Below are 25,911 nucleotides of genomic sequence, written 5' to 3' on the forward strand. Positions count from 1 at the left end.
ACCTGCATGCTTGCCTTCATGGACTGGTGTACAAGAACACCCATATCTCTCTGTACTGCCCCTTTACATAAATTGATTCCATTGAGGTAGTAGCCTGCCTTCCTGTTCTTGCAGGAATGCCCTGCAAGTAGCAGTGGTGGACTCTCCCTCTTTATGGGCATTTAAACGGGCATTGGATAGGCATATGGAGGATAGTGGGCTAGTGTAGGTTAGGTGGGCTTGGATCGGCGCAACATCGAGGGCCAAAGGGCCTGTACTGCGCTGTATTTTTCTATCTATCTATCTAAAATAACATTGACAGAATTAAAAATGTTAAGACAAGACTTAAGGTCTTGTATTTTAATGCACAGAGCATTCACGGTTAAAGCAGATGAATTAGTCACGCAAATATAATTATAAATATATACTATAGTTGAAATTGCAGAGATGTAACTGCAGGGTGCCCTTGGATAAGAACTGAATGGCGATAGTTTAAAAAACGGGCAAGTGCAACGCGCTAAAACTCCTGCTTACTTGATGAATTTTGCTGTATTAACAAGGTAACTGTAAAAGACTTCACTCGTACTGTATTCAGAACGGTCATGTGACCGATGGCTGGCAGGCTCTTGGGTGTCTGCACCTGCGCAGTAACATCGAGCGGGAGCCCGCATACTGACGCTTCCGCAGTGTCGCCGAGCCGGCGCCCGCACACTGCCCCTTGCGCAGTGACTCCGTGCTGGAGCCCTCACACTGACGCTTGCGCAGTGACACCCTGCCGGAGCTCTCACACTGACGCTTGCGCAATGTCGCCCAGCCGGCGACCGCACAGTGACGAATACGCAGTGACGCCGAACCGGAGCCCGCACATTGACGCTTGCGCAGTGTCGCCTAGTCCGTGTTTGCACGCCGGCGCTTACGCAATATCGCCAAGTTCGTGTACGCACGCTAGCGCTTGCGCACTGTCGCCGAGGCCGTGTTTGCACGCTGGCGCTTGCGCAGTGTCGCCGAGCCCAGTGGGCCCCTCCTCCCCCGTCCAACAGCTGTCGGGCCGCGGCCGGTGGCGGTTCGCTATGTCGGCAAGAATCAGAGCTGCAATTCCTGGCTCGGTATTGCTGTAAGATGAGGTAAAAGTGCAAGATGTTTCCTCGGAGGAAAGCGGTGCATTTTAAAAAAATATATACACATTAAAGTCCAGAGGAGATGTGAAGAAAGGAACGATGATGGTAGTCTAGGCCTGACTCGCATCACCGGCCTTGATTAGGAGGGAAAGCCGTGGCTGGAAGGGAGCAGAGGGCCTTGTTGACATAAGATGACTTACCCCGGGGCGCTGTTAACCGGACTCCCTCCTCCACTCCCCATGAGAGGCATCCCGATCCCATGCAGTTCCCCGGAGCGCCAGTGATGCTACACTGTGGTCCGGGGCACATTTGTTCCCCTCCCTAGCACCATGTTATTACTTTCAGATGAAAATCCCTTCCATTAGACTCCTCCACTTCAAGATACCAGCTATCCTTTTTTTTTGCATTTTCTGCACCCTTTCTCTCGTCCGTCTTCCACCTTGGACCCTAAACTAGATTGTTTTTAAAAGGCCGGGGGAGGGGGAGTGCAAATGCATCGTTTGGCTTTTAACAAATAACTAAGCACCACCCTTGTAATTTACTTCATTTGCACTCTGCTGCTGGTTGTTTTTCATTCGTCTGTTTGACTTTTTATTTAAGCAGTATTACTCGATGTGACATCTTGCAGTTCTATGTGATGCATGGGGGTAATTTGGGATTCCTGAGATTTTTCTTTCCTGCCGCAAACGTGGCTGAAAAGTATCTCAGCTTTCAACAGCAGTAATGACTGACTTGGGTAGGAATGCATTGTTGGTAGGAAAAAACCTGTTGACAGTTTCACTGAATGTGCAGTGAATTCACCTAAAATGTCGCTACTGATTATTGCCACTGCAGTCAGGCATTATCAAGTTGGAGAAAGTGAGGACTGTAGATGCTGGAGATCAGAGTAAAAATGTGTGGTGCTGGAAAAGCACAGCCGGTCAGGCAGCATCTGAGGAGCAGGACAGTCAATGTTTCAAGCATAAGGTCTTCATCAGAAATGTGGGGTGGCCCAAGGGGGTGAGAGATAAATGGGAGGGGGATGGGGCTGGGGAAGGTAGCTGGGAATGTGATAGGTAGATGAAGGTAGGGAGTGATGGTGATAGGTCAGAAAGGAGGGTCGAGCAGATAGGTGGGAAGGAAGATGGACAGATAGGACAGTTCAAGAGGGTGGTGCCGAGTTGGAGGGTTGGATCTGGGATAAGGTCAGGATGGGGAGATGAGGAAACTGGTGAAATCGACATTGATCCTGTGTGGTTGGAGGGTCCCAAGGCAGAAGATGAGGCGTTCTTCCTCCAGACATTGGTTGGCTAGAATTTGGCGGTGGAGGAGGCCTGGGACTTGCATGTCCTTGGTGAAGTTTGAGGAGGAGTTGAAGTGTTCAGCCACAGGGCAGTGGGATCGTTTAGTACGTGTCCAAGAGGTATTCTCTGAAACGTTCCGCAAGTTGGCGTCCTATCTTCCCAATGTAGAGAAGACCACATTCGAGAGCAACAGACAAAGTGTGTGGCAGTGCAGCAAAATATCTGTCGGATGTGGAAGGGTCCACTTTATCAAGTTGGAGTTTGGTGTTAGGATCTTGTGGTCGATGTTGAGAAAGAGTGTTTTGAAACTTATCATATACACAACTCTGTTGTGTATAGACAATTTCTAAAAGTGAAGTGAGTGGCTAAAACTGTGACAGACTGAGCTCAACCCTAACTAGTTTTGCTTAAGATGAGCCTTGACCAGTCTCTGAACCATTTTTGAATTGTAAATGTCCTCATACTTCACTATTTGTTCCTTTTTCTATCTAGCTAATCTTTTCCAATCATTTTCATATTTCTATATCTGCGAAAATCCTTTAAACAGAAACTGCTTTGTTGAATGTGATGTTATGATGTTTGCAATAGGTGATGTTGTTTGGAATCTACTGTGCTAAAGCGCTTCATATATCCCAAGCTGCTACCAGTTACTCCCTCTTAAGAGTCCAATCCATTTGAAATGTTAACACTGCTTTCTCCCACAGATACTGCCAGACTTGCTGAGTTTCACCAGTGAATTCAATTTTTGTACCACTGATTCCTAATCTGGCTGATTTCTTTTTAACATTAGATTCCCTTCAGCGTGGAAACAGGTCTTTCGGCCCAACTAGTCCACACCGACTCTCCAAAGAGTAACCCACCCAGCCCCATTCCCCTCTGACTAATGCACCTAACTCTATTGGCAATGTAGCATGATCAATTCACCTAACCTGCACATCTTTGGATTGTGGGAGGAAACCGTAGCACTGGGAGGAAACCCACGCAGACAAGGGGAGAATGTGCAAACTCCACACAGACAGTCACCTGAGGCTGGAATCGAACCTCAGTCCCTGGCGGTGTGAGGAAGCAGTGCTAACCGCTGAGCCACCGTGCTGCCCCCCTGAAACAGAGAATGTTGCAAAACCCTGCCCTAATGGCATTTGTTGAGAGAGAAACAGTTAATATTTTGTGTTGGTGTGACATCCGTTATAGCTGATTTTTTATCTTGATTGGCAGAATGAGCAACTTCCCTTCACCCTCTGGTCTGCCTTTTCCTCCTCCTCTTCCTCTTCATTTCTACGCTTCCCTTCTGTGAAATCTTCCAAAACCAAGCCAGTTTATAAGTGCACACAGTGATACTCAGCCTTGTAGACTTCACTCCATTTTCTCTAAATTGTCATTGCTTATCTAAGATCTAACATTGAATGAGCAGGAATGTTTTTCAATATTTTGGTGAGAAGATTTAAGTACAGGACACAGAAGTATTTGTGGACTCAACCATTCATAATATATACAATTGATTTGGATGTGTGATCCAAATGTAATATTTCGATATTTGCAAGATACAAACCTAAGTAGGAGATGATGTTGTGAGGAAGATGTAATACAGCTTCAGGAGGACTTGAACTGTGAATGGTCAAGAACATGACAAATGGAAGATAATGTGGAAAAATGTGAAGTTATCCACTTTGGTAGGGGAACCAGCTGTGTAGAATGTTTCTTAAAAAGGAAGTAGTTGGAAAATGTGGATGTAGAAAGGTTCACCAGACTTGTTCCTTGGATGGTGGAACTGTTCCATGAGGAGAAATTGAGTAAACATCTAGATTCTCTCTTCAAAAAAAGAGATTTGAAATTTGTAACATAGTTAAAGGTAGAGTCAGTTCAGCTAAGATGTTTTCCTTGTTGGAGAATCCAGAACCAGAAACCATAATTTAAAAATAAAGGGGATGCCACTTTAGGTCCAAGATGAATTTTTTTTAACTCCGTGTTGTCTAGCTGAGTTATAGCAGTATATACTGTTGCCATTATGTGTCAGTGGTGAAAGGACTGAATATTGAAGATGAGGGTTTAGATCAGAGTGGTGCTGGAAAAGCACAGCAGGTCAGGCAACATCCGAGGTGCAGGAAAATCGATGTTTCGGGCAAAAGCCCTTCATCAGGAAGCGGGAATTCAAGATGAGGATCTGGTGCCAATCAAACAGAGTGCTTTTTCCTGAATCAAGGATTCTACCCCTTGTTTTCAAATCCATCCAGGGCCTGGTCACTCCTCCTTTCTAATCTTTTAACCTTTTCCTACCTGATAACCAAGCTGTCCCTCTTGCCAATTTAAATTCCTTGAACATTGATGACTGGCCTTCAGCCCACCTAGGTTTTAAGCTCTGAAATTCCCTTCCCAAACTTGTTTGGCTTTCCAGCTTATTTTCTTTTTAAACCTACCTGTTTGACCAAGCCTTTAGCTATCTGCCTTAATAGTTCCTTGCATTGCTTGGTGTCATGGTTTGTTTTAGAATGTCTATTGGACGCATGTTGGGACATTTTATTCGGCTAAAAATGCCATATAAATGCACTTTTGAAAATCTGTCCCTGGGATGTGGGCAGCATTTATTGCCCAGGAACTGAGTGGCTTCCTGGACCGTTTTTGAGGGTAGTTAAAAGTCAATTATATTGTTATGGGTCTAGAGTGACGTGTTGATCAGATCAGGGAAGTAGTTCCCTAAAGAGCATTATTGAACCAGTGGGCTTTTATGACTGCCACCATTGGTTACATGATTGCCATTAGGCTAGCTTTTTTAATTCCAGATTTTGGTTGAACTCTCATTTCAGTATCTTCCATTGGCGGATTTGAACCTATGTGTCCAGGACTTTAGGGCCTGGGGTTCTGGGATCCTAGTCCAGTGACATTACCACTATTCCATTATCTCCTCTTTTAAAGAACTTGCAACAGGTAGTTTGTATTTGCATTTCCAGAGTAAAGAGAGAATAACCTGCCTGTGCTGAAATATAGAACAGATTAAAGTAATCAACCTTGCATCAAGCTGGAGCTAGGAGATGGAACTTCATTTGCGTTGTGGTAGTTCGAAGACAAACTTTCACTGGAGATAAATTTTGCCTCTTGATTTCTGAATTATTATTTGTGCACCATGACGTCAGGATTGCCAAATAAATTGGATTTTAATCTGATAATTTTGAGTTGCACTCAACTTGAGTTACCCAGTTACCCCCTCCTACTGCATAAACTGAACTGTTTGGACTTTGTTGAAATGAAGCCTGATGTGGACTCTTTATTTTCATGGCTCAATAAACTGGCACATTGAATAGTGGGATATCAAACGCGCTGGCATTGGCACCATAGACTCAGGTTTTGTCCAACTTGGTCAGCACTGGTTACTGCTCACATTTGTCCTCCTTATTCCCTTGCTTTATGGTCACTTGGGAATAATAGTTTGAATTGTGGAATTGTTTTGACAAATATTGAGTAACAGTCCGTTACTAGGTTTAGAAACCATTCAGGCTTGACATGGTTAGACTTTGGGCTGTCTTTGAGCTGACTGACTGAATAAATATTGTGGTTTTGGTCGGATGAAATTGTCTCATTTTCTCAAAGTTTCTCTTCATTGTGATGAGATTCTAAATCTTGATTGTTTCCTGGAGGAGAATTGACGTGAACCTAATTTTTGCAATTGGAAACAACAAAAAAGTCTTGATTAGGAGTTTATATTTCAGAACTAGATTTTGTTCGGCAAGATGAATGAGCCCAGATGGATGATGAAAGGCTATCCAGTGTCTTTCAGGGGACACTGTAGTGTTCAGGTGGAGGATCCAGTGAGCTTTGACAAAGGGTCAGTTAGACTTGAAACGTTAGCTCTTTTCTCTCCTTACAGATGCTGCCAGACCTGCTGAGATTTTCCAGCATTTTCTCTCTTTGGGTTGAGGATCCAGTGAGTCCTTACTTTACCTGGCTTTGAAGGCTCCAAAATCAATAGGAGTGCACTGAAGGTGGCAAATGCTGAGTTGGTGGATTTGTTGTATGCAGGGTATAGCTGCACTTGGGAATAGTATCGGACCGTGAATCCCTCCACCATTCAGTGTGATTGTGGCAAATATGCAACCTCATTTGTTATAGGCAGCCTAGCCCCATAGCCCCTTTAACTATAGAGTCAAATCTACCCTTAGTCTTCTAAATTCCTTTTAAATGCAACCTAGTTTACTTAATCTCTTTTTGTAGTTTAACATACTCGTAAATTTGTGCTGCATTTCTTCTAAGACTTGCCCTCAGGCAAGACTAAGGGACTGTTTGAACCTTCTGCAGGGCTGTGCTGTACTATGTTGTCTGATGGAAAGCTACAGCCTGAATCAGTATCAGAGTGTTCTAACAAAATGTCCCCAGTAAACTGTGGCTCTTGTTAACAATTAAACTACATTATAAGCAAAGTGAGGTCACTATCACTCAGAATATAATCTATATTAGGTAGAGGGTGTAGAAATACACAGTTTGCAAAATTGCAATGCAGGTCAATAAGACTGTAACAAAATCAAACCAAGTGCTGGGGCTTGCTTCTAAAGGGATAGGAAAGAAAAGTACAAAAACTTTGCAAACCCTTGGTCAGATTATGAATGGAGTACAATACTGTTGACAATTCTGGTCACCAGATTTTAAAATTGGTCAGGGACATTCGGCCTCAAATCTTCGAGTGGTCATCCTCCAAGGTGGACTTCGGGATAGGCAATAATGTAAAGAGGCTGAGAGCCAAGTTCAGGATCCACAGGGATGGCTTCAACTGGAGTCTTGGGTTCATGTCGCACTACAGGTGACCCCACTACGCGATTCTCTCTTACTTACACTCTCTCTCTCTCTCTCTCACTCTGTCTCTTCTCTCTCACATACTCTCTGTCTCTCTCTCTCTGGCATGTGCACATATGTATGAGTCTGTGGGGTGAATTTGTATTTGCAGTTACATTCTTTTTTGCTCAAAAATGCACAATCTGCAGACAGTCAATCCATGTAATGTTTTGTAAATTTCACTTTGGAAATAGAACCAGTCTGACTCAAGATTGGTTCTACAGACAGACTCTGACCTGACGCCTTTAATGCATTGTCTGAGCTGGGATGTCACATTTTGTTATAAAACTTTAAGTTATCTTGAGAAGGCGACTTAAAAGAAGTTCTGGGATTTACGTATTAATGAACCGAAACCTGCATTCTAAAAGGCGAAAGACTTAACAATCCAGATTTGTTCAGTACGCCACTATGACACTGTAATCGTTTGCTATAAATTCTGTGTCTTATGGTCTTATTCTCTCAGCCATCTGATGAAGGAGCAGTGCTCCGAAAGCTAGTGCTTCCAAATAAACCTGTTGGACGATAACCTGGTCTTGTGTGATTTCTAACTCAAAAGAATGTAAAGGCACTGTGGCTAAAGGAAAGATTTACAAGGATAATGCCAGAATTGAAATACATATAAAAGAAAGGGAGAACTTGTCACGTATCTTTTCTGTTCAAAAGAGAAGGGAGTCTAATTGAGAACTTTATGATTATGAAATGTTTTAATACCCTGGACTTGATATATCTGTTTGTCGATAAGAGCAAAGCCAAACTTGCCATTGAGATACTCACAAAGAAGTAGGGAATTCTTAAGAAACCCCTTTATGCAGAGAGAGATAAGGATTTGCTGCTGCACAAAGTGATTGAAGTAAACAATATTGGTGCATTTAAGGGGAACTTGTATCAGCAGGAGGAGCAGAAGGGAGATAGACTTATACTGATAGATAAGTGTGGGAGGAAGCTCAAGTGAAACATGATACTAGCATGGTCTAGTTGGTCCAAATGGCCTGTTTCTGTGCAATACATTCTATCTAGCACATGATTTTTTTCCCTAGATATAGAACTATAACTTGTTTTATCTTTGAAGTTGTAACTATTACTGCAAGAAAGGTACTGGTAAACATTATTTCCTGACTTGAAAAGTAAACTCTGCTAATCGAAAGAATGCTGTTGAATACTTTGTGGGAGAAAGGTCCTATAGCATAGTGTTAACTCCCAAGTAGATTATCCACTTGTTTTGATGGTGCTGATATACTCCAGAGGAGTGTGGGGAGCAATTAGCCTGTGGAATAATCCATAGAAGGACTTCTCAAAGTTTGCCACATGGGTTGGTATTGTCTCAATCCTTTGTACCCCCTAGTTTGTAAGTAACTAGTAATATTAAACTTATTTCATTCTGAAACAGTATATACTGTATAAAGTATTCTGTAGAGACCAGGATGACTATGTGCACCAGCAACTGAAGGTAAGCACACAGGTGCAGCACATGGTCAAGAAGGCAAATGATGAGTTGGCCTTTAGAGAGAGAGGAGATGGGATGTCTTGCTGCAGTTATACAGGGTTTTGGTGAGACAAAACCTGGAATATTTTGTGTGGTTTTGGTCTCCTTATCTGAAGAAAGACATTCATGCCAACAAGGGAGTGCAGTGAAGGTTTACCAGATTGATATCTAGAATGGCAGGGCTGATTTATGAGGAGAGGTTGAATTGTTTAAGATTATATTCGCTGGAGTTTTGAAGAATTGAGGGTGGGGTGGGGGGAATCTCATAGAAATGAATAAAATCCTAACAGGACCAGACAGGGTAGATACGGAAGTGATCTGTGACAGTGGAGTCCAGAACCATGGACTGATCTAACAAAACAGGGTAAACTATTTGGAGTTGAGATGAGAAATGTTTTCACTCTGAGAGTGTTGAGCTTGTGGAATTTGTTACCACAGAAAGCAGTTGAGATTAAAACATTGAATGATTTCAAGGACTTATATAGTCAAAATCATACAGCAGGGAAACAGATCCTTTGGTCCAACTCCTCCATGCCAACCAAGTTTCCCAAACAAACTATTCTCACATGCCTGCATTTTGCCCATCTCCCTCTAAACCTTTCCTTATCAGGTACCTGTTCAAATATCTTGTAAATATTGTAACTGTACCTAAAGCACCAGAGACCCGGGTTCAATTCCTGCCTCAGGCGACTGACTGTGTGGAGTTTGCATGTTCTCCCCATGTCTGAGTGGGTTTCCTCCGGGTACTCTGGTTTCCTCCCACAGTCCAAAGATGTGCAGGTCAGGTGAATTGGCCATGCTAAATTGCCCATAGTGTTAGGTATAGGGGTAAATGTAGGGGTATGGGTGGGTTGCGCTTCGGCGAGTCGGTGTGGACTTGTTGGGCCGAAGGGCCTGTTTCCATACTGTAATGTAATCTAAAAAAAAAATCTAATCTAATCTAAATCTACAACTTCCTCTGGTAGTTCATTCCACATATGAACGCCCCCCTATGTGAAAATGTTGCCCCTTGGTTCCCTTTTTAAAATCTTTCTCCTCTCACCTTAAACCTATGCCCTCTAGGTTTGCACTCCCCTACCCTAGGGAAAAGAGCTTTGCTATTTACCTTATCTGTACGCCTCATGATTTTATAAGTCTCTTACAGGGTCATCTCTCAACCTCATACGCTCCAATTAAAAAAAAAAAGTCCCCACCTATCCAGCCTCTCCTTATAACTCAAACCCTCCAGTGTTTGCAACATCCTTGTAATCTTTTCTGAACCCGCTCCAATTTAATAATATTATTTCTATAGCAGGGCAACCAAAACTCTGCACAGTACTACAAAAGTGGCTTCACCAAAGTCCTGTACAACCTCAACAAGATGTCCTAACTCCTATTTTTGAATATAAAACTCTGGACTAACGGGATCAAAAGATATGGAGGAAAGTGGGAACCGGCTGTTGAATTGGATGATCGGTCATGACCATAATGAATGGTGCAGAGCCTGGAAGGGCCAAATGACATATTCCTGCTCGTATTCTCTGTTTTTATATATAATTCGATGCAAAAAATGTCAGCTTTGGTTTACTAGGCAGGACTGTTGTTTGAGTCAACAGATTGTGATTTCAACTCTCACTCTAGAGACTCGAGTACAATGTTTTAATCTCAGCTGATACCACTGAGAGAGTGGAGTGCTGAGAGAGCAGAGACACTGGGGCTTGCTTCTTTAGAAAAGAGAAGACTGAGCAGTCACATGATAGATGACTAGGACAGATGTTGAAGGACCTGTCTCTGTGCTATAATATGTAACCATACAGTTTTAAATAATTAATTACAAACTAGGAGAAATAGAAATTGGTTGATTAAACAACAATATTGTTTTTAATGGTTAGCAAGTTCTTTTGAGTTAATTATGAACATGGGAACTGGAGTAGGCCATTCAACCCCTGCAGCATGGAACTGTGGCCCAATCTTTGACCTTGGTTCTAAATCAGTCACAGCCCCAGTCCTGGAATTAATCTCAGTTTTGAAATTCAGTTGACCTTCTGGTAACAGTTTTATTTGAGGAAGATTTGCAGATTTTTGGTTCTTTGTGAAGAAAAGTGTTTCTTGGCATCATTCATGAACAACTTAGCTTTTTTTATGTATGGTCATTTCCTTTACTCAGGACTCCTATACCAAAGGAAATAGTTATTTGCACTGCCCTTACAATTCCTTTCATCAACTTAAAAATCTCAGTTATTACCACCTCCAAATCCCTGATACTCTAGAACATGAGCTAAACCTGCGGGCTTTCTTCATAATATTTACCCTTTTAGCTTGGGTATTTACAGTCATCTTGTAAAATCAAACGATTGCCTGCAGTGATATTATTAACCCTTGATGTGGTCTAAGATCTGATCTATTTCAGTAGTGTCGTCCAAATCATCAATATTATAATTTTCAAGCTTCAAAATGAGGTCACATTCGGAAAATGTTTGTGAAGTGCTGATGTGAATCCTTTACTCTTTTGAGGCTGAACAGGATTGGTGTCAATTTTCCTCTCTGTGATGAACTCCCAATCATTACATCTGTCCACTAGTGATATTGCCTGTTTCCATCTCTGACATTGCTTGACTGTAACCCTACTAGATGCCTTTGTTACTTCTATATTGGTCTATTCTTGCACATACCTGGAGACCTCCCATGGTTCATCCACCATCGACTTAAGGTGAAAGTGGGTACTGCAGCGGCTGGAGGTTAGAGTCAAGATTAGAGTAGTGCTGGAAAGCAGAGCAGGTCAGGCAGCATCAGAGGAGCAGGAAAATCAGTGTTTCGGGCAAAAGCCCTTCATCACCTTCCATCAACTTTAGGCCATCCAAAGCATTGGTGCCTTTGTCCAAACTTGCACCAAGTTATGTTCACAAATCAACTCTGTTCCTACTAATCGATGTTGGTTTCTGGTCAAGGTCCTCCTCACTTCTTACTTGTTTTCATATTCCTCAATGACCTCTTCCAACTATATCTCTCACCCTACAATCTTCTGAGCTGTCTATTTTCCTTCAGTTTGAAACTTGAGTTCTCAAGAGGCCAGTCAGTTCACCTTTGACATTCATGATCTTACTTCCCAAAGTCCTGGGCTGTAGAATTCTCTCCTAACACCTCTCCTCCTCTCTCGTCTTGCTTTTCTCCTTCCAGACACTCAAAAATCTACTTTTCTCATCAAATCTTTTGTTACCTGCCTTATATGGCTAGGTGTCAAAAGTTACTCCAGAATATTTATGTGAAGCACCTTGAGATGTTAGACTACAATAAAGGTTATAACTGAACACAAGTTCTAGGTGAATGCACATACCATCCTCTCTCAAGATCGCCATGTTGTTAATGAGTTGCAGTGCCCAGAACAGGCTCTTATTACTCCTGAGACTGACTAACAATAGGTCTGTCCAACTTTCACTTAAAAGTCATCTTTAATATTCCTGCTTCCTTAAGCCAAAGGCAGTAGTCATGATCTCACTGTTATTTTTCCAGCGGTTTGAGTTACAAAGTTATTTTGCAAAATGATATAGTGAAATAATGTGCCTTAACCAACACATAGAGGAGAAAGTGAGGACTGCAGATGCTGGAGATCAGAGCTGAAAATGTGTTACTGGAAAAGCGTAGCAGCTCAGGCAGCATCCAAGGAGCAAGATAATCGACAGTTGTCTAAAATATCATCTTAAATTCAATATAAAGCAAATTGCATTCCTCATAAGCTTCCAAGATTTGACTAATTTTAATCAGTGTATCAATGATTGGGCTTGATTCATGTTCTGACTGAGGTAGACCTGGAACTCACAATCTTGCACTATTTCTGAGAGTGGATGGCAAACCATCACCAACAAAACAAAACTGCAAGGGAAATGGCTCAGGATGAAGCAAAATCAGACACCATGACATGATGCATCAATAATTAACCGACAGTGAGCAGCGATTCACTTTTGTAACGTGGAATGATTTCTGGAATTTTGAGCAAGTTAAATTAGATGATTGTATAGCCACTTAGAATTTAATCCATTATGTTTATTGTCATTAAAACAAAATGGCATTCCCTGACAGTTTAATGAGTGAAGGTACTGTTTAATGTATAAGTGACATAAACCTGCAAGTTTTTGGTTTGGTTAGAGTTTGAGTGTCAGTATTGACTTTATTATTATTTTGCTGGAAGATGAAATAATGAACCAAATTCCCATTCTAATCACTAGAAGTGCCATCTGAAAGATAGATGTCTGCACATCCATGAAGAATGAAACTGTACTCTGTTGATGTTCTTCATGGCTTGTTGACTTTCTGTTTAAGATATAGGCTCTTAAACTGACATATGAAAAATGGAAACTCAAGATATATGTTTTGGGGCTCTGCATATTTTCTTGGGTCGTATCTGTTCAGCTATATTATTGGAAATTTTATGAGGAAATTAGCTTAAAAAAGGTTATAGAAATAGTTTTTGGAAAAAATGGTAAACTGGATTTACTACCCTGGTATTGTACTCCATGCTCATGTCTTGTATCATCCTCACATGCACAATAGCTCATTTGAAATAACTCGGTGAAATTTGGCATTCAACTACAGCTAGGTTGACCAGGAGGTAGTTGGCTCTTTGGATAGGGTCTTCAGATTGGTCAGTGGTCAAGGATGATTGAGTGAGACAGAGTGAAACAAGTAAGAGGAGCCAGAAGGTAAATACCAGCCTCTGCAATTGTCCAATAGGGTTGAAGCTCTCTGTCTATTTGGATTGGAGTGGGATGATATGCAAACTGACCATGATACTGTGGTATATGAAACCATTCAATTTGTTGGAGCAATAAGAGAGTGTAGTTGTAGGAGAGGATATTATAGCAGGAGGGATTTGACATTGTTCTCTGCAACATAGAGCTGGCTGTGATACCTCTCTGATGTCAGGGTTCAGGATATCTGTTCAGGGCTCACGAGACATTTGAATTGTCTGTTCGAGGATTCAGTGGTTATGGTCGTTTAAGTTGGAAAGACAAAGATAGAATTAGGGAAATGACCGTGCATAGAGAGAAGCTAGGCACTACATTAAAAAGTAGAATACTAAAGGTCATAATCTCTGGATGATTATGTAATCTTTGGACAAATTGGCATAGTGTATGTAAAATTAGAGAGAAGAAGTGGCTCAAATCTTGGTGTGGCATAAGATGATTCCAATTCATAAGCTGCTGGCACCAGTACAGGGGGAAGTGGCTGCTTTATCACTTGGATGGTCTACATTTGAACTGTGTTCTTACAGTCAGCATTGTTAGGGAATGAGAGAAAGTTTTAAATTAAATAGTTGAGCAAGGAATCATAGAAAGATGTGGCACACCAAAGAGCAAAGACAAAACTTAAGAGAAAAATAGTATTATGGCAATTATGGCAGAGAATTGCAGTCAAGTGTAGAAGGGAAAACCTAGAGAATAAATGTTACAAAGATAACAAAAAGCCAATGATTTCACCTTGTATTTATCAAGACATTTCACATGAATAGAAATTCAAGGGGATATCCACATTTATACTGAATGAGAGGAGAGTGCTGATTGCACTGTGATTGAGGTGTTGCTGAAACACAGCCCAGCAGTTAACTGCCGATCAGCCTTAATGAGTGCCTTCTCCTTGGACAGTATGATAGAATTAGTGCTGGCGTGGAAAAAGGTGTGTTGATTAGGAAGATTCTGAATTAAATTTCTAAAGGGGTAATCATGTTTCATTATCTTGCTGGAGGTTTTAAAAGTGGTAACGTAAGGGTCAATGAGTACGATGCTATTGATGTACTGAGCATGGATTTTCAAAAAGCATACAGTACAGTGTCAGCATTTAAGAGGCATTTGGATGGGTATATGAATAGGAAGGGTTTGGAGGGATATGGGCCGCATGCTGGCAGGTGGGACTAGGTTGGGTTGGGATATCTGGTCAGCATGGAACGGGTTGGACCGAAGGGTCTGTTTCCATCCTGTACATCTCTATGACTCTATAACAGACTTGTGAGAAATGTTAGAGCTCATTAGTAAAAGGGACAGTACCAAAGTGGATAAAGTTGAGTAATAGGAAATAGAGTAGTGGTCAAGGAGGTTATGCTGAATTTGTACATGACGCTTGTTTGACCTCATCTGGAGTGTTGTGTACAATTTTGTGCACCACACTATAGGAAGGATTTAGCGTATGACACTGCTAAAGAAATTTACAAATATGGTTCCAGAAATAAGTTTCAGTTATGAAGATAGTTTGGAGAGATTGTGACTGTTCTCATCAGAGAGAAGATGCAAAAATTAGATCTGAGAAGAAATTTTCAAAATTGAGAGAGGCTGCCTGGGATAAATGGGGGAGAAACTGATCCCAATCAAGAATGAGAATGCACAGATTTAATGTGATTTGCAAACATAGCAAATGTGATATGAGAAAAACCTTTCTCAGATAATAAATGGTTTAGGTCTGGAATGCACTGTCTGGAACTGTGATAGAGGCAAGTTCTATTAAGATATTCAAGAGGCATTGGATAATTATTCCAAGAGAGTCCATGTGCAAGGATCTGGGGCAAAGGAAGGCAAAAAGCACTATCATAATGGCCGTCAGATGGTGAGCCAAACAACCTCCACCTGTATCATAACAGTTCTGTAATTCTATGATCTTTCTTATGCATAATGATAGTGATGTGGGTTTCCCTCTGTATTTACTACCACCATTAGCCTCCTACTTGGGTGGTGGGAGGAGCAGACTGACTAGCCCAATCCTTCAAATAAAATCTCTTCTTTGTTCTTGAGAATTCAGCATTCAGCATTGGAAAGGATATTCAGCATATCTTTTCACATTTCTAAACTTGTATTTGCCATTTTAAGCAGAATCTTAAATGTCTTCTGCTCCTATTAAAAGGACCATACCGGCAACAAATTTCTGAGAACAGGATCAACATTGACTTGCTATTAGTGCTTAATATTACTTTTATTTGTAAAGATCAGCCAATTGTTGTGAATCCAGCTACAGTATCTAGATAGTTATGCCATCATTGCTTGCTGCCTGCAGGAAACAAGGGCTAAAGGTTTGGTAGAGAAAGTGAGGTCTGCAGATGCTGGAGATCAAAGTTGAAACTTTATTGCTGTTCCAGCAATAAAGTTTCAACTAAAGGTTTGGTAGGTGAAAGTGGGGACTGCAGATTCTGGAGATCAGAGTCAAGATTAGCATCTGCTCCTCGGATACTGTCTGACCTGCTGTGCTTTTCCAGCACCACTCTAATCTTGACTCGAAAGGTTTGGTAATTAATTGTATGTTAAAGAAGAATTTTGTTGATTTCTAATACTTCTATTCTTTGAATATCAGGTGTTATGGACAGGTAATGAAAGAGAAACATTCCTAGGAGCAACAATGACTGAGTGCTTCCTGCCACCAACGAGCAGTCCTAGTGAACACCGCAGGGCTGAACATGGCAGTGGTCTGGCTCGTACACCAAGCTCAGAGGAGATTAGTCCTACAAAATTTCCAGGACTATATCGTACTGGTGAGCCTTCGCCTCCTCACGAAGGTCTGCATGAGTCTGTTGATATAGTATCTGATGATGAAAAGGAACATACCAAGAAAAAAGGCAAATTTAAAAAGAAAGAAAAGAGAAGTAAGTAATAGTTGATGTTTCCCTGGATTATGGCACGTTAAATGCAATGTGTGTGTGTAGCAGCTCTGCAGTGAAATCATCTCAAGACTGTCACTGTCCATGATGGCGAAATCTGGGTGGCATAAAGATGATGTGGCAGGTTAATCTGCCTTTTGTAACTGTGGAATTGCTTTCATCTTCAAAGTGATGCACCCAAAGTCCTTTGTACCTGTTGAAACACTGTATGAAGTATATTTGACCAGTTTGAATCCAGTTCCAAAAGGGCTTACATATAAGGCCTGGCATACTGTCCCTAATTTAGTATGGGGCTGGTGTGGAAATGGGATCTAATTTGCATTGATTACCCCCTATAGGAAGTGCACACTTATGTGGAGGTGTGATGGAGAGAATTTCTTCTATATCTGACTGTGCACTACCAGACCTGGGAATATTTGATTAAAAACAAAATACTGTTGGAAATCTGAAATACACAGAACATGATAGCGAAACTCAGCAAGTCTAGCAGCATTTGTGGAGAAAGAAAGAGTTCATGGTTTTGTGTCAGTTCTGAAGAAGACTCATTGAACTCAAAATGTTAACTCTCTGTCCATAGATGCTGCTAGACCTCCCGAGTCCCGCCAACACTTTGTTTATTTTTTTTCTGCTGGCAATGTTCCTGTCTTATTCCCTTTGTTTGTTCTTACAATTGTTTTGTTTTTGTCACTTTTTAGTCCCGTGTCTCTTCCTTACTTCTGTATTGGAGGTTGAGAAGGCCAGTTACCTGTTGATGGCAGTTGGGCTTATGTAGCCTATACAGTGTGGGTCTATTTTGTACTGCCATCATTAGCACTCTTGAAATGGGAGCAGCAGACTGGCTAGCAAAACACATTTTGTTTTTCAGACAAATCAGCATTACGTCTTGGACAAAGCATATCTTAGAAAGCTCGATGATCCCTATGTATTTGACATTTATATCGAATTTTAAATCCTGTCCTGTCACTATTAGTGGAAGTAAATTCCTGATAACAGGATCATCATTGGCTGATACTGTTGCTCTCCAGAGTCCAAATAGCCAATTCATGCTCAGCTTGAGGCTCTTGTATTAAGAGTGATGCATGCATATGCTGCAAATAGTCTGATGGTGTTGCAAAGAAGCATATTAAATTGTTTGGGCAGAGGGGATTTTGGCGGGGTAGAGGGGGTTTGTAGTTGGTAAAACCAACATCTGGATTAATGTTCTTTTTCTTGTAGCTGAGGGGTATGCAGCCTTCCAAGAGGACAGCTCAGGTGACGATGCAGAGAGCCCATCAAAGATGAAACGGCCAAAGGGTATCCATGTCTTCAAAAAGCCGAGTTTCTCCAAGAAGAAAGAAAAAGACTTCAAGATCAAAGAGAAGCCAAAGGAAGAAAAGCATAAGGAGGAAAAACACAAAGAGGAAAAACATAAGGAAAAAAAGTCCAAAGATATTACAGCAGCAGATGTCGTTAAACAGTGGAAAGAGAAAAAGAAAAAGAAAAAGCCTGTTCCTGACCAGGAAGCAGTTCCGGTCGATATGAATACCACACTAAGGCCAGTCTTTGGTGTTCCTTTGGCTGAGGCAGCTGAGAGGACTATGCTATATGACGGGATCCAGCTACCTGCAGTTTTTCGAGAGTGCATTGACTACATTGAGAATTATGGCATGAAGTGTGAAGGCATTTACAGGGTATCAGGTACAGTTTCAGCTTGTTTGTGGAGTGTTCAGACTTCCTTGGAAACATTTAATTGCCTGAGAGAAAATGGAAATGTTAGCAATCCCAAAAACCTTTGAAAAAGGAGGACTGGGCAGTGTTAGCAGAGGAATGGTGTTTGTTTATTATATAAGGTGAAGATTTACATCCTGATAATATGCTATGTTTTAAAATTAACAGTTAAGTCCACACTTAATTCAGCATCTATGGGTGATCTTGCAGATGCTAAGTAACCTGCTATTCATTTCTAACATCCTAACTCATTTATTCTGCATCAACTATGAGGTAGAACTGATTATTTTATTGTTGGCCTATACTGTACAGTCATGATTCATTCTTCAAATAAATTGATTGAAGTAGAGGGAGGCCATCAGCTGCCCAAGACAAATCTAATTTATTGGTAAAACTTCGATTTATTTCTATCTAGTATGTGTCCAATTAATTCAACACAACTCATTACATTCAAATTGAGACTGGACTTGGGGGCATATGGTATTTTTAAAAACTCATTTATGAGTTATAGGCATTTACTTCTCACTTATAGTTGCCATTAAGGAACACATGGCTCTGTATTAAGTCTTAAGTTTGGTTCATGTTACCTTTAGGTGTACCTGATTAGTATTCATGTTACCATATAATGGAAAGCAAAAATAAAGTTCCTGTAGACTTCTGGATGGGGGATTTATGAGCAAAGAGCAATGTCTAATTAAAAGATGCCATCTTGGGTTGTAGTGAGAGATTTTGGCAACCTATAGCATAGTCCTAGGTTCAAATCTAGATTTTTGTGTGTCTCTGCCAATATCTGGTATTACCAGACCTGTATAATGCTTGATGAAGAAGGAATACATTCATCGATCTCAAAGATGAAAGTGTTATTAGAGGTAAAATTTTAAGATCTGTCTGATTGCAATATTTTGAGGCATGCTCTGTTGTGTTGTTTTCTGACTTATTACTCCTACTTTTAGCTAAATTAGATTTATTGACATTCCATTAGCTCCTGGTACTGGGTAGAGAAATATCCGAGTTCAGTTAGTACTGCAGCTGCCTGTTGTGTAAAGGTAGCCTGAAAGAATATAAACTTGACATTGTAGTGGACTTTATAATATAACTGATTTTTTAAATGTTTTACTGAGCAATGGGATTCTTTTGATTTTTATGCAAACAGTTTAGATTTGTATTTGATGAATCTAGCATCTGTTACTTACTGAACCTTCTAGGAAGGAGAACATGTACATCTTTTAAAGGACACACAAAAGCATGTAGTGAGAAGGTTTTCTAGAATAGGTGCACTTAGCAGTGTAATGAAAATAAACAACTGTGAATGCTTAAAGTCTGAAACAAAAATAGAAATTGCTGGTGGAACTCTGCTGCTCTGGCAGAATCTGTGGGAAGAAAGCAAAGTTAGCATTTTGAGTCGGTGACTCTTCACCCAAACTGTTAGCAACCAGGGAAAGTGGTATTTATACTGTTGGCACAATGTGGTGGCAGAGTGGTTAGTACTATTGCCCCTCAGCATCAGGGACTCTGGTTTAATTCCAGCATTTGGTGATTGTCTGTGTGGAGTTTGCACATTCTCCCTGTGTCTGCGTGGGTTTCCTCCAGGTGCTCTGGTTTAATTCCAGCATTTGGTGTCTGTTTGTGTGCAGTTTGCACATTCTCCCTGTGTCTGCATGGGTTTCCTCCAGGTGCTCTGGTTTCCTTCCACAGCCCAAAGATGTGATCTGATGGGATGAGGAGTAGCAGATGGAGTTTAATCTAGATAAATGTGAGGTACTACATTTTGTTAGTGTAAATCAGGGTAGGACTTATTTACTTAATGGTAAAGTGTGAGTGAGTAGATGGGTGGAGATAGGGGTAGGTTAAAAAGAAGAATATGGATTGCAGGCCTGGACAGACGAGAAGCTGGTTGATTGATAATAAGAGCTAAGAGTAGAAGAGAATGGGTGACCTGTACTGAACTCAACCAATATAATGTGATAATACGCCTAGGAGTTGTTGAGCATGGGTGACTAAGGCAACATTGATCACCTGAGTTTCTCATTCTCCCTTACCCATTCAAACCTGTCTCCCCTGAACTGACTGCACTCCATGCTTGCCGATCTAATCCTGACTGTCATTAAGCCTGCTGACCTATTGTTGTCTGGCTTACTATCCTCTATGTTGCAGAGGCTGAGTGCCAGGTCTCAATCCCCTCCTCCAATCTCCCCCTAACATAATCCCACTATTGACCATCAGGCCATTGTATCCACTGCTGTCAAGAACTCATCTCATCTGGGTATCTCCCCACGACAGCCTTGCAGTTCATAGTCCCCCAAACCTGTACAGTCCACTTCTACCTTCTCCCCAAAATCCACAAACAGGACCACCTGGGCAGATCTATTGTTTCTGCCTGTTCTTGCCCCACAGCACCTATTTCTTCTGACTTCAACTCTTATGTTTTCTTTTTCTCCCTTCTAGGTCTTTTCCCACTTACATTTGTGATTCTTCTGACGTTTTATGTCAGAATTATCTCAGAATTTCCGGTTTGCAGACTTCTGGCACTTCTCTTCACCATGGATGTGCGATCCCATTTTATTCTCTGATCTCAAAGCTCTCTGTTTCTTCCTGGAAAAAGGCCTGAACCATCCACATCCACCACACCCTTCTCAGTATGACCAAACTTGTCCAAACTTTGTACAACTTCTTGTCTAATTCCTCTCACTTTCTGTAGGTCAAAGGTATTGGTATCCACGTGGGCTCCAGTTATGCTTGTCTGTTTGTGGAACATTCCTTGATCCAATCCTATTCAGTTCCCTCCCCACAATTCTTTCTTTGGTATGTCAATGACATCCTCCATTCTCAACATCTCCTCACACCATCCCTTGCAATCGCAGAAGCCTTAACACCTGCCTGTTTACCTCCTTCCTCACTATCCAAAGTCCCAGACATGTCTTTCAGGTGAAACAGTGATTTACATGTACTTCACGACATCTAGCCTATTCGCTGCTTACATTGTGCTATGCTCCACCTTGGGAAGACAAAACACAGACTGGGTGACTGCTTCGTAGAGCATCTATGTTCTAGACACAAAAATAACCCCTAGCTTCCTGTTGCCTGCCAGTTGAACACCTTACCCTGTTCCCACACCGATATTTCTGCCATAGGCCTGCTGCAGTTTTCCAGTGAGCCTCAGCACGAGCTGGAAGAACGTCTCATTTTCTGCTTGGGCACCCTGCAGCCACTCGGAATCAATGACTTTAGAGCCTGATTCCATCCTTCCATTCCCACCCCACACTCGTTCCTGTTATGACATGGGTTGCTTTTAGCATAGTGACATGTTCTCACCTACCCATGGGCCTGATTTCACATTATATAGGTGTTTTCCATATGCTCCTTGTTTATCTGCCCCTTTTATCTCTCTCTGTCTGTCTCTTCTCCCTGTCTGTCTTCTCTTAACTCCCTGGGCGCCATCTCCCACACTCTGCACCCGTTCCCTCAACCTTATCTCCAGTATAAATGCAATGTTTTCCTAGCTGCTAACGAATCTGAACAAGGGTCACTACACTCAAATCGTTGACTCTGGTTTCTTCCTACAGTTGGTATTATCGTGAGCTTTATTTAACCAATCGATGAGTCTTGCCTTTTTTAACAAAAGGTAAATGTACAAGCAGAATTACCACCTTCTGAGATCTGGATTGATAATTCTCAACAGTTCTGTCCCTTGAAACCTTTTAACAGACATTCCTCAGCCTGGACTGGATTTGAACTTGTCTGAGGTGAAGGACAGTGCTCCAGTCTATCAGGCCATAAAACCATCAAGAAGCTTTTTATATCAGTATTCATTGTCACTTAGCACATTATCTATATCATAACTTTGTTGACAAATTAGTTCGTTTTTATTAGGTGGCTCATTTTTCCAGTTCATGGAGTTTTTTTTTAAAGTGAAATACCTGTGTTAACATTCTTTATCTTGCTATCACTCACAGGTACCAAATCAAAAGTTGATGAACTGAAAGCGGTGTATGATCGTGAAGAGTCTCCGAATCTGGAGGATTATGATGCAAACACGGTGGCCAGCCTATTGAAACAATACCTCCGTGAGCTGCCTGAAAATGTTCTTACCAAGGAGCTCATCGTGCGGTTTGAGGATGCATGTGGAAAAGGCACGGATGGTGAAAAAGTTCAGGAGTGCCGGCGCCTATTAAAGGAACTTCCTGTATTCAATTACCTCCTCTTTTCTTGGCTTATCATCCATATGGACCACATCATCGAGAAAGAAAGTGAAACAAAAATGAACATCCAGAATATTTCCATTGTTCTTAGCCCTACTGTTCAGGTACTAAAGGAAGCACTATTAGATGCAGACAGTTATTAAAATTGTAACAGAATATGATGTGAGTCAAAAAAGGTGTTCCCTCTCCTATCTCAGCTTTGTGTTTTCTCCTTTTCTGATCAATCACGATTCCCTTCCTCAGGCAGCAAGCGGTTTAGTGAGCCACCCGATCCAGTACAGTAGTAAAATATGTGGCATGTGCCCTGGGGCATCAACCCATGCAGCAGGACCACCAATCAGCATCTTTCCTTGAGGCAGTTACAAAATTTATATTTATTTTATACTTGTTTACTTCCGACTTTTAATTAATTGATCTTATTGAGTTCAGGTGGATGATGGTATTTATCCACTTGCTGATGAGTTCTGCTTTTTATTAATGTTGGGCCAGTGTTTATTTCCCTCCCGAATCATCCTTGAGAAAGTGGTGGTAGCCCCACAATGCTGTTGAGGAGGGAGTTCCAGGATTTTGACCCAGTGACTCTGAAAGGAGAGCGATATATTTCCAAGTCAGGATGGTGAGTGACTTGCATTGGAACCTGCAGATCCCATGTGTTCCCATGTGTCTGCTGTTTTTGTCACAATCACCGTCGTCTTCGTTTGTGTGAGGTATGAGTTCAACTAGGGCAGGGAACTCCTCTGATTCTTACTGACTAGTTTTGTTCAGGCTCTTTGATACCAAACTCAAGTCAAATGATATCAAGGACAGTTGCTATCATTTTCTCACTGGAGTTAGCTCTTTTGTCCATGTTTGAACCGAAGCTGTGATGATGTCAGGAGCTGAGTAGTCCTGGCAGAACCAAAACAGGGGTGTCATTGTGCAGGTTATTGTTCAGTAAGTAGTTGATTAGCACTGCTGCCTCACAGCGCCAGGGACCTGGGTTCGATTCCAGCCTCGGGTGACTGTCTATGTGGAGTTTGCACATTCTCCCCATGTCTGCGCTGGTTTTCTCCCACAGTCCAAAGATGTGCAAGTTAGGTGAATTGGCCAAGCTGAATTGCCCATAGTGTTCAGGGATGTAGGTTAGATGCGTTAGTCAGGGGTAATGTAAAGTAATAGGGTAGGTACGTGGGTCTGAGTGGGATTTGTTCGGCCTAATGACCTGTTTCCACAGTGCAGGGATTTTATGATTCCAAGTTCTGCTTGATAGTGCTGTTAATGAACCCTTCCATCACTTTAGAATTGGGTCTATGTTGCTTTTTGTGTGCAGGACATAACTGAATCATTTTTCACATGTCAGTTATTTGCCAGTGCTGTACTGGAACAACCTGGCTAGGGGTGTGGCAAGTTCTGGAGCACAGGTCTTCAGTACTATTACTGAAGTGTTGTCAGGGCTTTCCCAGTATCCATTGCCTTCAACTGTTCCTCAATATTCTGGAGAGTGAATTGAATTGGCTGAAGATTGATGCTGAAAACCTATGGAAGAGCAACTCATACTTCACACAAACGAAGAAGATGGTGATTGTAACAACAGCAGCAGACACGTGAGAACACATAGGACCTGCAGGTTTCTATGCAAGTCACACACCATCCTGACTTGGAAATATATAGTTCAGAATCGCTGGGTCTAAGTCCTGGAACTCCCTCCCCAACAGTATTGTGGGGCTACCACCACCTTCTCAAAGGTGATTAGGGAGGGAAATAAATAAAGAGAGATCATCCACTTGGCACTTCCAGCTGAAGATTGTTGTAAAATGTTTCAATGTTTACCTTTTGCAACTCATGAGTTCCCCTCAAATTTTGGCACTGGAAAAGCACAGCAGTCGGGCAGCATCCGAGGAGCAGGAGAGTCGATGTTTCGGGCATAAGCCTTTCACATTCCTGATGAAGGGTTTATGCCCGAAACATCGACTTTCCTGCTCCTCTGATGCTGCGTGACCTGCTGTGCTTTACCCAGCACCACAATATTCCACTCTGATCGCCAGCATCTGCAGTCCTCACTTTCTCTCATGAGTTCGCCAGTCTGCTATCTGCCAAGTGATGCTTCATACTTGTGGTTGTTTAATGGCTAGCTAGTGACTTTCCTTCCTGGGGTTAAGGTTTCCAACAGGTATTCTCAATGGCTTTGTCTTGGTTTTTTATGTTTGTAATTAGCATAGTTTGGAGGAATAGAGTAAGAAAATTTGGAGCCAAGCTTAAATGTAATTTAACTGAGAGAGTGTATGTCAACGGGCTGGTGAATGTGGGTACTGAAAAAATTGGATTTAGTATGTGGTGGGATATGGCAAAAATACAACATCTGGGTTCGTGAAGGAGGAATGCTCAGGAAGAAGGACGTTAAAGTAAAAGGATACCCAGTGGCTTCCTGTAGATTTCGTGGAAGGATTGAAGGTGATAGCTTTATTGTTTCTGATGTTCAGTTGCAACAAGGTGTGATTTATAAAAGGCTTGATAGAAATTAAGCAGAAGTTTATGACATTGAGAAAGGTAATGGAATGCAATGCAGCAGTTCAAGATTACTTTGACTGCACCTTCCAAACCTATAACCTCTGCCACCTGAAAGGATGAGGGCAGCAAATATATACAAACGTCACCACAAGCTCCCACCAAGCTGTGCACCACCCTGACAGCAGAACCATATCGCTGTTCCCTCACTGTCACTGTGTCACAATCCTGGAACTCCCCAACTGGCTGTATTGGTTCACCTACATTCCATAAAACCTAAAAGAATACAGCGCAGTACAGGCCCTTTGGCCCTCGATGTTGCGCCGATCCAAGCCCACCTAACCTACACTAGCCCACTATCCTCCATATGCCTATCCAATGCCCGCTTAAATGCCCATAAAGAGGGAGAGTCCACCACTGCTACTGGCAGGGCATTCCATGAACTCACGACTCTCTGAGTAAAGAACCTACCCCTAACATCTGTCCTATACCTACCACCCCTTAATTTAAAGCTATGCCCCCTCGTAATAGCTGACTCCATACGTGGAAAAAGGTTCTCACGGTCAACCCTATCTAAACCCCTAATCATCTTGTACACCTCTATTAAGTCACCCCTAAACCTTCTTTTCTCCAATGAAAACAACCCCAAGTGCCTCAGCCTTTCCTCATATGATCTTCCTACCATACCAGGCAACATCGTGGTAAACCTCCTCAGCACCCGTTCCAGTGCCTCCACATCCTTCCTATAATATGGCGACCAAGACTGCACACAATACTCCAGATGCGGCCGCACCAGAGTCTTATACAACTGCAACATGATCTCAGGACTCCGGAACTCAATTCCTCTACCAATAAAAGCCAGTACGCCATATGCCTTCTTCACCGCACTATTTACCTGGGTGGCAACTTTCAAAGATTCCATGAGCTGCAGTGGATCAGGAAAGTGGCTCACCACCACCTTCTCACGGGTATTTAGGAATGGACCACAAATATCGGCATAGCCATCCTGTAAATGAACTTTCAAAAAGTGCCAGGAGTTAATTGTCAACGAGCAAGGTACTTAATGTTCTGTTTGCTCGCCACACGTTTCCTGTGTAAGTTTGGAAGCTAGCCCTGTTCCTGTGGTGATCTTTTGGTGCAGCATGCTGAAACGGAACCAAAGGTCACTGACAGAGTCTTGAAAGCTCTCTTTGGGGGTGATGTAAGAAACTAATTGTGGATGTGTAGG

At 41.9% G+C, this 25,911-nt stretch overlaps 1 protein-coding gene across 1 annotated transcript in view; it reads left to right on the top strand.

The window, feature by feature from the left end:
• The first annotated feature begins 982 nt into the window (after nucleotides 1–982).
• The window catches only part of ralbp1 (ralA binding protein 1), a 38,830-nt gene continuing 13,901 nt past the window's right edge, over nucleotides 983–25,911 (top strand). Inside the window, exons 1-4 of the mRNA XM_043687765.2 lie at nucleotides 983–1,103; nucleotides 15,990–16,278; nucleotides 17,509–17,970; nucleotides 21,954–22,303. Of these exons, the coding sequence (XP_043543700.1) occupies nucleotides 16,035–16,278; nucleotides 17,509–17,970; nucleotides 21,954–22,303 (1,056 nt within the window). The 5' untranslated portion in view covers nucleotides 983–1,103; nucleotides 15,990–16,034. The remainder of the gene's footprint in view (nucleotides 1,104–15,989; nucleotides 16,279–17,508; nucleotides 17,971–21,953; nucleotides 22,304–25,911) is intronic.

Source organism: Chiloscyllium plagiosum, unplaced genomic scaffold (genome assembly GCF_037043375.1).
Source record: "Chiloscyllium plagiosum isolate Xiang-an unplaced genomic scaffold, Cpla_swu_hap1 HiC_scaffold_4, whole genome shotgun sequence".
In the NCBI taxonomy this organism is placed as follows: domain Eukaryota; kingdom Metazoa; phylum Chordata; class Chondrichthyes; order Orectolobiformes; family Hemiscylliidae; genus Chiloscyllium; species Chiloscyllium plagiosum.